We start from the raw sequence: 13,274 nt of genomic DNA, 5'->3' as shown, positions 1-13,274 counted from the left end.
TAAAGCATTAAGATATTAGTGCGGTTTCCTACACTTGATAAACTTCCTATCATATCACAGCGGCCATAACTATAGGGCAAACCTGCATTTCCCACTAAGATGCTATAAAGAAAATTTCAGACGCGGTAGAATACAATAAAATAATGTAGCCCCAATAATGTAGCCCTGGTGCCTCAATTTGGAAATTTGAATTCTATCATTTGCTGGATCAGGAACTGAAAGACATGCATCTGATTCAAATGTCCACTCGACTACAAACCAAATAATGAATGCCACCCATCTAAATGGCACTGCTTTCCATAGGTTTCATGTCTGAATGTGCATCTCCATCCACATTATGACAGAATAAATCACATATAAATACCATTTTAAGTGTGACTAGCTGGATCAGTGTTCTTTTTCTAAGAGCAGTATTCACTAAAGAAAGCTATTCAACAGATGTTTACCAAGAATTTTATACAAAACATCTCATGTGTAGGGAATTCCAAAACACATCCCCTGGCTAACTTGTTCTGTTGCCAAACTGCTCTTGCAGATAGCATTCTGTTTTCTCTCTGTCAAAGCAACAGAATGCAATTACTCCATCACCATTTACGGCAGCCTTTTAAATGTTTGAAAATTATTCCCACTTCATGATCCCCTTTAATATCCCTTTCCTTAAGGCTACGTTTGCACCCATCTATAATTTAAAAGATATTTTCAAGCAACTTCATTCTCCTTGTGCTAAAACAAATACATTCTTTAGTTGCTGGTGGGAAATCCATGTTACAAAGCAAGTGCTAACGTTCTCTGTGCTAATAAATAAATGAAAATGCATTCAACATTTTCTCCTGCCTCTTGTATTCTATGCTGTTTCATCTCTGCTAAACTTTTCTGCCTTCTCCAGCATGCTAATTTAATTGTGAAATGCAAATGTACACATCTATTTCTGTAATCATCTAGTTGAAAGATTCCTGCATGGGTCTAACCCAGCGGTCAGCAAACTTTTTCAGCAGGGGGCCAGACCACTGTCCCTCAGACCATGTGGTGGGCCGGAATATTTTTTTGGGGGGGGGGGAATGAACGAATTCCTATGCCCCACAAATAACCTAGAGATGCATTTTAAATACAGAAAAAGGACACATTCTACTCATGTAAAAACACGCTGATTTCCAGACCGTCCGCAGGCCGGATTTAGAAGGCGATTGGGCCGGATCCGGCCCCCGGGCCTTAATTTGCCTACCCATGTTCTAACCAGTGCCAAACAACTGTATTTTTCCAATCCATTTCTGGCTGACAAGACAACCCAAATGGTAAAGAGTCTGGTGGCACCTTAAATGCCAGCAAATATATTACACATTTGCATTCGTGAACTAGGTACAGATACATGATGCGTTACCCCAAATTATAGATATACAAGTGAAACTCGGAAAATTAGAATATCGTCAAAAAGTGCATTTATTTCAGTAATGCAACTTAAAAGGTGAAACCAATATACTATATGAGATAGATGCATGACATGCAAAGCAAGATATGTCAAGCCTTTCCTTGTTGTAATTGTAATTATTTGTCGTGAGGCGGGTCAATTATAAATGGAATGTAATTAATAAAATGTAATAGTGATGTTTATTTTTGTAAAATAAAAAAATTCCTTCAGTAGCACCTTAAAGACCAACTAAGTTTTTATTTTGGTATGAGCTTTCGTGTGCATGCACACTTCTTTATTTTTGTATTATTGTAACTATTTGTTTTATTACTGTGGAATTTCCAAAATAAAGCATTTGTAAAAATTAAAAGAAAAATAAAAAATAATAAGTTGCATTACTGAAATAAATGCAAGCAAGCAAAGCAAGCAAGCAAAGATGTTTATTCGGCTGTACGCCCATCATAAAACACAACACAACAAAACAAATAAATAAAAACCGCAGACTCGTACAAACCACAGATAATATAACACAATTCACACCTCACAAGGACAAATATTAACAATTCAAAAACATATCTTGAAGGTTTAAGATTGAGATTAAAAAATTAGGCGCTAAACTAAAATCAATATCTGATGTCATTTTAAAAAAATTCTTGTTGTTGTTGTTTAGTCGTTTAGTCGTGTCCGACTCTTCATGACCCCATGGACCATAGCACGCCAGGCACTCCTGTCTTGCACTGCCTCCCGCAGTTTGGTCAAACTCATGTTCGTAGCTTCGAGAACACTGTCCAACCATCTTGTCCTCTGTCGTCCCCTTCTCCTAGTGCCCTCAATCTTTCCCAACATCAGGGTCTTTTCCAAGGATTCTTCTCTTCTCATGAGGTGGCCAAAGTATTGGAGCCTCAGCTTCACGATCTGTCCTTCCAGGGAGCACTCAGGGCTGATTTCCTTAAGAATGGATAGGTTTGATCTTCTAGCAGTCCATGGGACTCTCAAGAGTCTCCTCCAGCACCATAATTCAAAAGCATCAATTCTTCGGCGATCAGCCTTCCTTATGGTCCAGCTCTCACTTCCATACATCACTACTGGGAAAACCATAGCTTTAACTATACGGACCTTTGTCGGCAAGGTGATGTCTCTGCTTTTTAAGATGCTGTCTAGATTTGTCATTGCTTTTCTCCCAAGAAGCAGGCGTCTTTTAATTTCGTGACTGCTGTCACCATCTGCAGTGATCAAGGAGCCCAAGAAAGTAAAATCTCTCACTGCCTCCATTTCTTCCCCTTCTATTTGCCAGGAGGTGATGGGACCGGTGGCCATGATCTTGGTTTTTTTGATGTTGAGCTTCAGACCATATTTTGCGCTCTCCTCTTTCACCCTCATTAAAAGAATTAAAAAAATTCTTATAACTATCAATAATCAGCTAACATTCCATTCCGTCTCTTGTACGAGAGGACGGCTGTTAGGAATTTAGCAACCTGTAGAGTAATATAAGGGTCCACAACTTGAAGAACCCAGGCTAGCTGAAGGTCAACTGGATTGTCAGCCATAGGCTGGATTATGGAGTTTAATATACTAGCACGAGCCGAACTGTACATAGGGCAGATAAACATAACATGGTGTAAAGATTCAGTTGATTTCATTTCGCAAGCACACATTGAAGAGACTTGGCTCTTAGTAAATCTATGTCTCAGCACGTTAGTTGGAAAAACATTGAACCTAGCTTTAATGAAGGCATATTGATGAGACGCGGCCGTAAGCGTTGTTAAGTAGAACGGAGCACGGTAAATAGGGGTTATGCCGATATTTAACGGCGAGCAGACTCCCCCGCCAGCTAAACAATTTTGGTATAGCTCCGCATCATCCAACCTTTGGTTTATACACCTTTTTGCTGCATTTAGATCCAGTTTGAGCAATTCAGAGGGAGAGATCTCATAGGACAGCAATAAATGCACTTTTTGGTGATATTCTAATTTTCCGAGTTCCACCTGTATATTAGGAGTGGGGGACCCTTTTCAAGTCAAAGGTTGCATTGCCTCAGACGGAACCTCTTAGGGGCCACATTCCAGGGGTGGATGGGGCCATAAACAAAAGTGGGTGGGACATCAGATGAGTACAGCAGGCTACATTTCAGCCATGCAAAAGTCACCCATCTAGACATTACGGAGACATTACGGTATTTCAATTCAAGGATTCATTCAAGCCAGTCACAGAGCAGAACCAGTGAGGGGTGTGGCCTGGGGAGTGTCCTAAGAACCTTCGATGGTCATATTTGGTCCTGAGGCCAGTGTTCCCCACCCCTGGTGTACATGTATACTAAGGTAAGATTCAAAGAAGTGAGGTAAGAAGAAATGCAGAAAAGGATCTAATTAACAGGGCTCATTCACATTCACGGCTCTTGATGACACAGACTTCTTACCATTACTAAGCCAAGTAGCACATTGAGGGAGCAATGCTATGTACATGGAACTAAGGGAAAGCAAGCTAATGTAAATTAAGCCACAGTAAAGTTACACCGTATCCAAACTCAGCTAAGCAGCACGGCTGATCTGCTTATGTCTGGCAGAGGAAAAAGAAGTCTATAAACTAATGTTCTGTGGCCACGTCTTGTGATTGAGCTAAGTGGCCTTAGGATTCAGCCTGGGTCCCCTCTCCCTGGTCTCACCCCCACCAAGGCTCCAGAATGCCCCTTTTGCAGGACTTACACCAGACTTGGTTCTGCCAGCTGAGCATGCTATACCTGAGTATCTTCAGCTGAGCTTGGGTTGGAAACTTAACCCTGACTAAGCTGGACCTCTGCTGCACCCTAAACTACTCATTCCACTGGATCTTGCCACAGGATTGTCCCCTTAAGGTGCTAAAATCCTTTGTCTCAGTTCAATCCACAAGTGACATGATCGGACCTCTTAAGGTAAAGGTAAAGGTAAAGGGACCCCTGACCATTAGGTCCAGTCATGACCGACTCTGGGGTTGTGGCGCTCATCTCGCTTTATTGGCCGAGGAAGCTGGCGTACAGCTTCCAGGTCATGTGGCCAGCATGACAAAGCCACTTCTGGCGAACCAGAGCAGCACACGGAAACACCGTTTACCTTCCCGCCGGAGCGGTACCTATCTATCTACTTGCACTTTGACGTGCTTTCGAACTGCTAGGTGGGCAGGAGCTGGGACCGAGCAACGGGAGCTCACCCCATCGCGGGGATTCGAACCACCGACCTTCTGGTCAGCAAGCCCTAGGCTCTGTGGTTTAACCCATAGCACCACCCGCATCCCATATCAGACCTCTTAGCAGACTGTAATTCAGTAATTTTACTTTGCAGTCTCTGTTTTAAGTTCCTTTTCTTCAGGATGGCCACTTCAAGGGCATGTACATTGTCCCAGAATGCTGAAATGTCAGATTCATGTTGATTTATTCTTTTGTGCTCAATTTTTCCCTTTGCGTAGAAACTTGCCTAAATGGCATTTGCAACAATGCTGGCAAAGGTCCAGTTTATGATCAGTCATGAACCTCACATCCTCCTCTGCATGTCTACCATCTTTTGTATTTTTATATTTTTTCTCTATACACAATTAAAGTGTAAATAGAATTTTTGCTGAACTTTATAGTACACTCAGTCGAGATGATTTTCATTTCTAATCCTATCCTCCTATCCTATACTCCAAAATATAGATGGACACAAAGCGAAGACGTAATTGTGACAACTTTGTTGTCTGCTCTTATTCAAGTCATTATTTAAAAGGGTGGCCACCAGCTCCAAGCCAAAGCTCTATACAACCCCCTCAGTTTCTTTTCCTTTAAATGTAAGCCAAGTGGAAAACAAGTGCATTCCAAAATCCTTTAATTTTAAGTGGCATTTGCTAGATCTTTGATCATGTAAATGCAAAACAGCTAAATTTAAACCCCAGTTCTGCATTCTTTCTGCTAATGTTAGTCAGTTGTGAATGGACACAAAGTGCAAAATCAAGCACAAATTCCACCATCATACTTTTTAAAATTTTAAACAATACAAAGAAAGGCATTTCCAAAGAAGTCCCTACAAACTTAACGGTCTGGTTTGTGTCTCGCCTTAATAGGTTGAGATGTGCATGTACCTCAGGCCTGCCCACATTGTTCTCATGTTACCCCTTTTCCTTCTTAGCATGCCACAATTAACTCAGGAATTTTTCAGTTAATTATTTCCCTTTTTGTTCAGATCAAGAAACTATGGTTGCCAGGATACAAACAAGCAAGGATCTTAACCCAACATCAAACCGCGAGTTAAGACCATGACTTGTTTAAATTCTGGTAACCATAGTTTCCCCGCTTCAGGTAATGGATAACTATGATAAGCTGAAGACTTTTGAGTTAATTGCAGTGCACCAAGGAGGACGAAAGGCATGTCATAAGGGTGAAGTATATACTCACAAGGCTTAAGCATAGGTTTACTTATTGTAATAAATAAATAAATATTGTATTGTAATAAATACATCTGAACTTGGCCATTAAGTGAACTATTCCTGTAATCCAACACTGTGCAAGCAACCTTCCATTTGCGCAACCAGATTTTCCTTTCCTCTCTTCCCAATACCTGCAGTCCCCACAAACTTCTGGAACAGACTTTGGGGGTGCACAGAAGGTTGCAATGGGGATAAGTGGAAATCCTGCTGCAGAGGTCTGTTCCGCTGGTGGACTGACACCATTGGCTTTTACTTATTATACTAAATACTTCAGTGGCTCTATTGCTAGTACTTTCTATCATGCCCAAACAATTGAGAACACGGTTTTCTTAGGGACAAATCACATTTGTTGTTGATCTAAAATGTTTGAACAACACAACTGGTATCTGATGAAGTGTGCATGCACACGAAAGCTCATACCAAAATAAAAACTTAGTTGGTCTTTAAGGTGCTACTGAAGGAAATTTTTATTTTGTTACAACTGGTAATTGAACAAGTCACAAGCATTTGGCTGGAACTTCACCAAAACGAAAGAAAAAACAGAGAGAGAAAGTTACCTATAACTATAGTAATAGGATAGGAGAAACAGCAGAATAAAGTGAAAGCATGCCATGGAATAATACGTAATTGCAGTTGGTAATGCCAAATTTTACTAGTAGTTTTCTTGTCTACCTGTTTTTATTCTGTATTGTTGTGTCAAATGATTAACACAATAAACTTTCACCTACCTCTCATAGGACAGGGGAAACTATCTCTTTCTCCTCCAACCATAAAACTACAGACATTATTCATGAAAGGAAGGCCAAATGCTGGCGGAGAAATATTTTAAACAGAAAGTAGACATGTTTCAGGAGCACTTAAGATAATGCTAATGTGCTAATGCTAACATCAGCAACGAAAAGAATTAATGAACAAGATTAAAGATTACCTGGGGAACTTCAACAGCAGTCATGGAAAAAACATGGAGACAGAAAATTTTGGAACCATTGTATCCCACAACGAAGCCCTGAAGTTTCTGCTGATGGACAGGAAAGTTACTAGCTTTGATGTTGAGATATCCACCACCAGAGAAACAGAGCATGTCCTCACACTGTGTGTTCCAAGCCACACTGTTAGCGTTGGGTTCCTAGAGGATGATCAAACAACATGCAATACAAAAAAAAATGAATGGTCTTCATTTATGGTACATGATCATGCTTGAAGAAGGCCTGACGGGTCAACTTGGACTTCCTAGTGGGTCACTATTGATCCACTGGCCAGAGGTCCCCCATCCTCTTTTTAGTAGCTAAAAAGGTAAAGGGGCCCCTGACCATCAGGTCCAGTCGTGTCCGACTCTGGGATTGCGGCGCTCATCTCGCTCTATAGGCCAAGGGAGCCGGCGTTTCTCCACAGACAGCTTCCGGGTCATGTGGCCAGCATGACAAAGCTGCTTCTGGCGAACCAGAGCAGCGCACGGAAACGCCGTTTACCTTCCCGCCGGAGCGGTCCCTATTTATCTACTTGCACTTTTATGTGCTTTCGAACTGCTAGGTGGGCAGGAGCTGGGACCGAGCAACGGGAGCTCACCCCGTTGCAGGGATTCGAACCGCCAACCTTCTGATCAGCAAGCCCTAGGCTCTGTGGTTTAACCCAGAGCGCCACCTGGGTCTAACAACTCCTAATAACTATCCAAGCAGTCTCCTTTCTCATCCTTTTGGGAAACCTTTCTCTAAGCTACAGGGTGAGAAAGGAGCAGCCTGATAGAGCTATTTCTCTGATTTAGCTCTTTGCAATCATGTGGCTAGGGATAGACAAAGGAAGGGAAGGGATAGAGTTTCCAAATGTTTACCTGAAAGAGTAACTCTTTGGTGTTAATATCATACACTAGACAGGTGTCATTTTCATCAACCACTGCCAGCTTGTTTCGAGATGCACTCATATCCAAGCAGCGCACAGCTGTGGATTGTTTCAGCAAGACAATTGCAAAAGGATTGTCTACAAATATCTTTAGAATCTGGATGTGATTAAATTCAGAGGGTTAATAAAATACTTCTTAAAAGCAATACTATTCTTATTTGTCAGTCTCATGTGCTGGAGAATAAAAACTCCGGAGAATAATTAGTTTAGCAAATTTAAAGCAGACTGTTCGCTTTTGCCAATATTACTTCCTTGATTATAAATAATAATAAAAAATGAGGCAAGATGATGGCTAGGTTTAGGGTCACAAGAATCAGAAGCAAAAATTAACTTCACACTTTGATTCTCCTTCCCCAAATATACCAAAATGGCATTTAATATAATGAGGCCTAAAAGCAGAAACAGCTTTCTAGGTGGGGTGCATTAGTTTCCCAACAGGTGGGTCACTGTTGCAAAGTGGCAGGAAGGTTGATGTGGTGGGAACACACCTCAGAGCCAATCTGGCACAGTGCAACTGCACCCTGCCAATATCCCTGCCACTTTGCCTCTTCCCCTCTCCCCACTGGTAAGCAACAGCAACCAGCTTACCAGGAAGCTAGTGCAGTAACTTCATCCAAAGGAAAGAAGTGGCAAAGGAAGCTTTTGATTAACTGCCGCTTTCTGAGAACATGTAATTATTGGTAACCATCAAAAACAGAACGTGCAAAAAAACCAAATAACATGTCACTTAAAGAGCAGCCAAAGACACTAAGAAGCAAATATACAATTTCAGCCTATTGACTGGGCCCTTTAGCATCTAAATCATCTCCTTAATGTGTACAAATTTCACAAAATCCTATGAATCACAAAAAGTCACCTGGCCATTCTTTAGTCCCACTAAAAGTCCTTCTCGGCCTGGAGGTCCACCAATTACTTTTATGTACCGAATGAGAGACTCCATCAGCCACTCCCTTTCTTTTGTACCACTGAATGAGAGGCACTGGAGCCTTTTCTCCTAAAAAAGGGAAGAACATGTTACATTCTCATTTAAGTAATTCTCATATCTCTCAGCCTAACAGTGATGTACACATGCCAGGCCTTTTTAACGCTAGGCATTCAAGGTACAGATATCAGTCTGATTTTCAACTCATCAACCCCCCTTACATTGCAACAGGTGAGGAAAGTTTTACACGGGGGTGTAGTGAGTGGGGCCTTACGCCTGGGCGCATGATTCTGAGGGGCGCAAACCAAGCATGCCCCCCTGGGATCCCCATCCCACCCTGCCTGCCGCCAGGGGTCTCTGAGCCCCAGAGCCTGGCCTCACCACCGTGTCCCCCTCGTTGAATGGCTGCCTGGGCCAGCGTCGGGGGGATTTGCCTGCCAAGGGCCACATCAGCCAGCCGGGCTGCTCCCTGGGTGGGCGAGCAAGTGGCACGGCGTGGCTCCGCTTGGCTCTGGTGGCGAGGACAAGGTGGTGTGGAGGGCTCCGCGAACCCTCTGTATCCCTGGCACCAGCAAACAATACAACAACGCTGTTTTTACAGTATCTACAATTCTTCAAGGATTGGAAGTAAACATTAGAAATGTTTACAACCACAGATTATAATCTAATTATTCAAGACTGCATCAAAGCAGGACAGAATCCTCAGGTAAGACAAAAATAACTACCAGACAGCATTTAAAGGATAGCCACAGATTATTTTACCATCTAGATTGTTGTATTGAGTGTCTGCAGCAAACCATTTTAGTGTCTCCAAGAACAACTGTGTCAAAAGCAAGGACAGATTATTTCCTGGCTACATTTTATTCACATTCTGATAGCAACCAAATAAAAGGGATAATACTGCTATGGTTAAGGGTTGGAATCTAACCCCCAACGAAATGTTGATGTTTCTTTTAAATACCACATTTTGGGCAAGCTATGTATGTATTACATCTGGGATGGGACAGGTGAAAAAAAATATATGCACCAGCCATCTCTGAAATAAACTAGCTCATTATGGATGATTTCAGCCCAAGAAACCCTTATTAGTAAAAAATATTTCAATATGTGTATATAGTTCATTTTAAAGTATATATTTATTAATTACCTGGCATAAAATAATGTGCTCAGAACACACAACCAATAAGTTGCATTCAAACTTTTTTGCTATCTTTTCCTTCACACGATAATGCATGTCTGAAGAATCATCAGAATATAGCTCATAAATCTGGATTTTCTCTGGCAACTGGATTGCTAATCTGTTTTTGTATATCGCAATTTTCTTGACAAGCTCTCTGTTTTTAATGCGAACTGGAACGAAAGAAAAGAAAATAGTAAACTGATTTGCAGGGTTAAGTTAAAGTGCTTTAAATCCTACTGCAGCATTTATTTAGATTCATACGACACAAGACAGATATCTGGTGCCGATTATTAGAAGCCACTTATTACTAGTACTCATTCTTTTTACTAGTTTAAAAAGGTGTCGCTAATGTGACACTTGTAGGTACCACTGTGCCCACTAGTATTCCTATGGTGCCCATAAAAGGTTTCAACAACTATCCACCATCAATGAGAAACTGCTTCTTTTCCTGCTCTGTCTCTGGGTGCAATGAATCAGCCTGTTTGAATGCACATCCTTACAGATGCCCACATTTCATAATAGATGCTAGGATTGGACATCCACCCTCTCATCAGTTTCAAACAAAGGAGAGGTGCAAAGAACTTCTCTTTGTGAACAAGTGCTGTAGTGGCTAATGTAAGTGTCTTTCCCTCAATGTTGCAATGGATGGGCTGGTTTGGGGGCAGGAATATGCCCACATCCAGGGCCGGATTTAGGTTTGATAAGGCCCTAAGCTACTGAAGGTAATAGGGCCCTTTATATATGGTTACCAGATTTTTTTCAATGAATCCGGGGACACTTTTTTGCTGAGAGCTCTACGTAAAACATTTTCAGGCAAACTTTATTTATCTAGAAAACCACTTCTAGATTGTTGTTCAGCCCTAAAAAGGGCTCACAAAAATGTTTAGCACTGGAGAATTTGAAACATTATGATAATTTAACAGAACTAAGAGCAAGGATTAAAAGTAGAGAGAGTAGGAAACTTCATTAAAAGCCAGAGTGAGTATCTCAGGAATAGCACTAGTCTAACTTCTTTTGGGAAGTAATATTTAAGCTGAGCAGCCACCACAAAGAAGGCCCTGCCTTGACCACTTTTGGTGCCAAATAAAAAAGCAGGGCCTCCATTGATTGTTGTAACCTTCATACTCATGGTATAAAACAGCAGATCAATGTTTTCCATTTAAATACACTTTGTACTGTCAAATGTGCAGACAGCAATTAAGCTGTATCTATCCACCCAAGTTGAGAGACATGCCCCTCAAAAGCTACCTTTTGCTCTGTGATGAGGTGCTGGACAATAACATCGGTCATACTGTCCCTGTAAGCATAGCGGTCCTTATAAAGGCCATGGACTGTGCTGAAAATCAGCTGATAAAATGAAATTGTTCCATCCTCGCATCCTACTGCCTGAAGAGAAAGCAAAAGATCACCAGAAGTCGAAAACCATATGGTTATGTATCTGAACCATCTGAAAAGGTGGCAACCTTCTTAGATTACTTGACCTTTTAAAAGATCATTGTACCAAGTAAGAGGCAGATTTTGCCTTTCAAATAGACAAATCTGAACACGTAAGAGAAAAATGAAATGGAAAATGGTAGGAGACATTGGAGGCATTATTCATCTGTTATATGCCCCAATGTGCATGTTAGTTTTAAATCAGTATTATTAAAGTTAAGGCAAAATGCCAGAGAGCTCAGTGAATTTTCCTAGCACAAACCTGTTCTTAATCGTTACGTTATCTGGCTGTTAACTACATTTGTGGAGACCTTAATCCACATGCCTTCCATTCGCCACCCACAGGAGAATGCAACAAATATGTCTGCCAAAAACAGGTGTCGTACGGCAACACCAGCTGTGAACAGCTGTGTTGTCCTGTTGACTGTATTCTCAGATTTGCCTCTCTTTGTAACGCATGAAATGGTCCTGGGACACATGTTGTTCTAAGAACTGTAAAAAAGCCACCTTCATGCCATTTGTTTTGCATGACAGTTGTACCTTGGAAGCTGAACGGAATACATTCTGAAAGTCCGTTCGACTTCCAAAACGTTTGACTTCCAAGCAGGGTGTACGAAGTGGGGGCAGAGGGGGCGGGCCATCCCAGGTGCCACTCTGGTGTGGGTGTGGGTGTCAAGATGGCCCTGCCTCCTCCCAGCTGTAGAGTGGTGTCCGTATGGGGCTGCAGCTCCCATGCGCCATCCGCTGCTCTCGTGCGCCATCCATACGGGCTGAAAAAGAACTTTCGCAAACCGGAACACTCACTTCCGGGATTGCGGTGTTCAGGAGCCAAAACGTTCAACCGCTATGGTATTTGTCAACCAAGGTACGACTGTATGTCTCATGACTAACTTATCCCTCACATTTGATGGTTTTGAACCAAGGAGCGTGGGAACAAAATCATGACCCCAAAGTGGGGGGGTCCCCTTGCAGTTCCACATGTGCAAGGGCTTTTACCAATTCACTCTTACCACGTAATTGGAATCTGGCTTCGCTTTGACACGTCCACACCCACGTGTTCTGTTCCCCTATGGTGCCAAGGCGCACACCATCTTTCGTGTAGAGGGAGACTTGTTTGTCGAGCCTCCAATTAAAATGTATTCTCCTTTTGAAAAATAGCTAACACAGCAGGGGTCAAAGTTCAGGACTCTGTCTTTTCCAATCTAGAACAATATGAAAGAAGACATCAGATATATATTTTTTTAAAGTTCATAGGTAACACAGTAATTAAATACATGTTCCTATTAAATCTGTCACATATCGCTGTTTGATCTCACAGGCTTTCCTTTTCCTTCCTTAATTAATGCTTTTAGGTTACAATCGGTCTTTAGCTCTGGTAGCAGGTGGCAAGTCTACCTCATATACCAGTTTTGTTCTTCAAACCAGTCAATGGAACCTGGTCAGGATACTCCCGTTCAGCAGTCCTTGGCTCTGAAGCACACGGCAATATTGACAAATGGCGCCACTCAGCACAGCTGTGGAGCTACCCTAATGCATACCTGGGAAACAGTACAGCTTGTACTGGCTAATGATCAAGGAGACAATGCTTTTTTATCTCCTTAGCAACTTGCAAATCCAAGCCATGAGCTGCTAATGATTTATATAGAAAAATATAAATGCTTTACTGTACAAAGGGCCAGCAGGCAGGCCTATAATTTTAAAGTCACACCTTACTGGATAAGGGGAACTTTAAACTCAGTTCTTTCCCAGGAAGAAAATAAAAAGTGTACTTTCCAAGGCATTGTATTAATATAACACTTACTTGCTTGCCACTGAGCTGATAAAAGGAAAGCCTTTGTCCCCAATCTGCCACAGCTAAGATGTCATTGTGTTCATCTCTACCAAGCACAAAAGGAGAAGCCAATTATGATAGTTATAAACAGTTCTGATGAACTGCAAAGCAACAGATAGCCCCTAGTGTTCTCTGCTATGGCTGTCTGCTGTATAAACAGAGTTTTCTAATCCCT

General features: G+C 41.8%; 1 protein-coding gene across 1 annotated transcript in view; it reads right to left on the bottom strand.

Annotated features, from left to right (window-relative positions):
- Positions 1-13,274, bottom strand: part of IFT122 (intraflagellar transport 122) — a 65,214-nt gene that overhangs the window by 40,149 nt on the left and 11,791 nt on the right. Inside the window, 9 exon segments of the mRNA XM_060271376.1 lie at positions 6,765-6,962; positions 7,665-7,829; positions 8,589-8,726; positions 9,802-10,006; positions 11,084-11,220; positions 12,279-12,305; positions 12,307-12,389; positions 12,392-12,470; positions 13,070-13,145. Coding sequence (XP_060127359.1) covers positions 6,765-6,962; positions 7,665-7,829; positions 8,589-8,726; positions 9,802-10,006; positions 11,084-11,220; positions 12,279-12,305; positions 12,307-12,389; positions 12,392-12,470; positions 13,070-13,145 — 1,108 coding nt within the window.

The sequence above is a fragment of the Zootoca vivipara genome, chromosome 2, assembly GCF_963506605.1.
Source record: "Zootoca vivipara chromosome 2, rZooViv1.1, whole genome shotgun sequence".
Lineage (NCBI taxonomy): Eukaryota > Metazoa > Chordata > Lepidosauria > Squamata > Lacertidae > Zootoca > Zootoca vivipara.
Note: the sequence above shows the minus strand (reverse complement) of the source record. Positions and strands in the feature narration are given on the sequence as shown.